Raw genomic sequence first — 4,136 nt, 5'->3', positions numbered from 1 at the left:
TATTGATAGGTTATCTCGGATTACAGTTCCACCCATTATATTCAATTCTAATATAATTCCTTTCTCTTCCACTGTTAAAAACTTGGGTCTTACTTTCGATTCGAATCTTTCTTGGAATGCATAAGTCATCAATGTTGGGAAAAAAGTCTTTAGAAAATTTCATTCTTTAAATCGTTTAAAAAGGTTTTTGCCTTTGAAGACGAAAAAACTCTTATGTACTTCTCTTATTTTCCCAACAATTGAGTACGGTGGTATAGTGTTTAGCAATATTAGTGGCACTCTTTTGAGTAAACTTCAAACTTACCAAAATGCTTGTGTACGTTACATCTTCGGGTTGAGGATATATGACCATGTTTCTGACCCTAGAAGATCTCTAATGTGGTTGACTGTCGAGAAAAGACTGGAGCTCCAGACCTTATGTCTGTTGTGGAAAATTTTGAACGAAGAGTCAGTGCCATCATACCTTCATTCTTCATTTCATTCATTACATAGTCAACATTCTCATCATACACGTTCGCAACATCTACTCGACATTCCACTCCATCGCACTGATTTCATGGGTAAGAGCTTCACCGTGAATGCTGCACGATTGTGGAATCAGCTTCCGACCGAGTTGAGAGTTCTTCAGAGCCGGCTACCATTCAAGCTACTGGCAAAAGAATATATGCTTACCCTGGATAATTGAATAATTGTTTAAAATTCTTTACTCCCCCCTTCTTCTTCTTCTTCTTCTTCTTCTTCTCTTTCTTTCCTCTCTCTTTCTTCTCTACTATTCCCCTTTTCTTTCCCCTACTCTTCCCAGACCCTCCCTCCTCTCTTTTTCAACAAATTCCTCTTTATTCCTTCCCTTTTTTCCATTTCCCCCTGTTTTCCCCCCTTTCTTTCCACCCTTTGATTTTGTATATTATTTAAAATTTCATGATAACACTATTTTGTACATCAAGGGTGGGGTGGTAGAGAATGCCATAGGCATTAACCCCACCCTTGATCAAACTTTATTTTGTAGCGACCTCGAAAACCCCCGAATTGATTAAAAGTTGGCTTGCAACTCTCAGGTCGTTTCATTTTGCAGGCCAGTGTAATAATGAAAATCCCTCAATGTGTATTTAAACAGAATAGGTTTGTGTTATTATTTCACAACTTTGGTGCTCACTGCAGCGTTTGTAGGATTTTTCCAAATTCATATCGCGATAATCCAGCTCCTAATGCTGGATGCTCTTTCCACCCTTTGATTTTGTATATTATTTAAAATTTCATGATAACACTATTCTGTACATCAAGGGTGGGGTGGTAGAGAATGCCATACGCATTAACCCCACCCTTGATCAAACTTTATTTTTTACTTATATGTACATTATGTTACCATCTGGAAATATTTATTCTGTAAATAAAGTTTGATCTAAATCATTTAATAATAATAAAAATAAAATAAATAAAGTGTTGTTGAAAAAAAAACCCCCTGTAGAAGAAGAATTTCTGAATGGTTATTTTAATCCTATTATGATTCTTCATTTCAGGTGGCCAACGCTATGGTAGAGATCCACACGGACCTGATCAAAAAGTCTCTCGTGTTCGATGAGCTTACCAACGCTTTCAGCACGTCAAACGAAGAGCTGAACAACAAACGTCAAGCGATTGAAGCGTTCGGTGAGGCAGCCAACGTGTTTGAAGAGCAACTCAAACTGCAAGCCAAGTTGCACAAGGATGCACGCCCTCACGAGGTAATTGACCACTACACCACCGAGGTAGGTAGCGCCTTGACCACTACACCACCGAGGTAGGTAGCGCCTTGACCACTACACCACCGAGGTAGGTATTCCATACCTCGGCTGGGATTGAACCCACGCCCTCCTGTTTACCAGGCGAGCGCCTTGACCACTACACCACCGAGGTAGGTATTCCATACCTCGGCTGGGATTGAACCCACGCCCTCCTGTTTACCAGGCGAGCGCCTTGACCATTACACCACCGAGGCAGGTATGTAGAATGGAAAAGTTGCACAAGGATGCACGTCCCCACGAGGTATGTAGAATAGAAAAGTTGCACAAGGATGCACGCCCTCACGAGGTATGTAGAGTAGAAAAGTTGCACAAGGATGCACGTCCCATTCGAGCAGGATAAACAAGGTATATTCTATTCTATTTACAGATTTTGACTTCAACGAAATTTATTTATTAATACTTTGTAGCCTTTTTTTACCTAATTAATTATATTAGTACATAACAAGAAGGTTACCCGGTATACCCGGTAACCTCTCTTTTCTGTTAAAAGGATGTGTTTCGATCAATGACAAACTCACAGAGGCAATAACTGATGTGTTATCCTAATACTACTTACAGGGTGTCTTCCAGACTGGAAAACCGGGAATTGTCAGGGAATTTTATGGAGACTGGAAAAGTCAGGGAATTTCACAAAAAATGACAAAATAAAAAAAAAATCAGGGAATTTTTCAAGGCCTAGACAAAAATAAAAAAGGATTTTAGGTCAGTAAAAAAAGTATGCAACCTTGAACGGGCTAGATATTTAAATTTTCGCGAAAAAATTTCACCTACCGCACTGTAATTTTATACACGTATGTAAATTATTTACATAATCTGGTGTGAACATCACACGACTTTCTATTACATTTGCGGAATACGTATTTGAAAAAAAAAAGTGAAAATTTTTCCAAGTCTTAAGCCGCCTATATGGGGCGTCCGATTTTGGTCAAAAATTTTCTATCTTAAAATGCTCCCCGTGTAATAAGGAATCATATAAAGTATGGAAAAAATTGATTTTTTTTCGAAGTTCGAAGCAACATCGACTTTGGTTGATATCTGGATGAGTGCCTATCCGATTTTTACCAAAGTGTTACAGTCGCGTCCTTGGACCATACCGGGATATCATACCAAATTTCATCGCTTTACAACAAACCTTATTTTGTATACAACTTTTTACTTTTTCCCATTTAAACCTGTAGTATGTACGTACAGACCTTGAGACAAACCGGTCTTGAGATATTTTGTATACAACCTTTTCCCATTTAAACCTGTGGTACATACATACGTACAGACCATGGGACAAAAACTACTTTTTTGTTCTACTTTTTCCCATTTAAACCTGTAGTACGTACGTACGTAACGTACAGACCATGGGCTAAAAACCACTTTTTTGAATCAGGGTCCCAAAACGGATATTTCCAACATTTCCCCGATTTTGAAAATTTGGACCGATTGCAATACTTTCATTACTAGTATAGCTCGCTATACTGTAGTAATAGAAAGTAAAGAAACTTACTAATGGCAAGTTGGCAAGCTACAGACTATATACTAACTGAAAAGTTTCACCTGCGGCGCTGAAGATTACACCTTCCACAAGCCTGCTTCTCTTAATATTGTAGACCAAAATGTCAAAAAAAGTCGCCTGCGGCTCCAAATTTTGCGTTTTCAATACCTAGTTGTTATTGTTTTTTTTTTTTTTTTTAATTGCGGCCCCAAAAATTTAATTTCGTTAAGTCCCTGGTTTCTATAAATTGTAGCTCACAATTTTCAAAAATTGCGGCGCTGTTCGTGTTAACCTTCATCCCCCAAGGTGTGTGAATGTGTAGACTGAATAATGACAAGCTTCAGGTTCATGCTTGTTGAAAAAAAATTCTCCTGCAGAGCTGAAGATTAGGATTTCGATGAGACTAAATTTCTGAAGATTTTAGACCAAAATGTTCAGAAATTTCGCCTGTAGCGCTTCAATTTGTATTTTAAAAAATCCTGGTTAGGTCATTTTGGGTGTTTTTTTACTTCGAAAAGAAAGAAATGTTTGCTGCGCAGTTGGGAACATTGCTTGAAAAAAGAAAAAATATCGGTTGCGGCGCAGTGAGAAATAGGGTGGATCTTGAAAAAGTAGACTGGAAAACCGGGAAAAGTCAGGGATTTTTTTTTTTTTTTTTTTTTTTTTGGTAGACACCCTGTACTTACTTATTATCAAGTTTCTTGTTAAATAAAGCAATTGCTTTGATAATGGAGGGGTTACTCGTACATATACAGGGTGAAAGCGATTTTCAAGTACAACGCCCGTGAGGTGATTTATTGGACGATTTCCATAAATAAATTAAAAAAAAAAAAAAAAAAAAAAAAAACATCCCCCAAATTGGGGCCTCTTTT

At 37.8% G+C, this 4,136-nt stretch overlaps 1 protein-coding gene across 1 annotated transcript in view; it reads left to right on the top strand.

Annotated features, from left to right (window-relative positions):
• The window catches only part of LOC113468360, a 6,795-nt gene extending 4,674 nt beyond the window's left edge, over positions 1–2,121 (top strand). The window contains exons 5-7 of the mRNA XM_026825191.1: positions 493–560; positions 1,518–1,721; positions 2,023–2,121. Of these exons, the coding sequence (XP_026680992.1) occupies positions 493–560; positions 1,518–1,721; positions 2,023–2,121 (371 nt within the window). The remainder of the gene's footprint in view (positions 1–492; positions 561–1,517; positions 1,722–2,022) is intronic.
• The last annotated feature ends 2,015 nt before the right edge of the window (positions 2,122–4,136 follow it).

The sequence above is a fragment of the Diaphorina citri genome, unplaced genomic scaffold (assembly GCF_000475195.1).
Source record: "Diaphorina citri unplaced genomic scaffold, Diaci psyllid genome assembly version 1.1 scaffold714, whole genome shotgun sequence".
In the NCBI taxonomy this organism is placed as follows: Eukaryota; Metazoa; Arthropoda; class Insecta; order Hemiptera; family Psyllidae; genus Diaphorina; species Diaphorina citri.
Note: the sequence above shows the minus strand (reverse complement) of the source record. Positions and strands in the feature narration are given on the sequence as shown.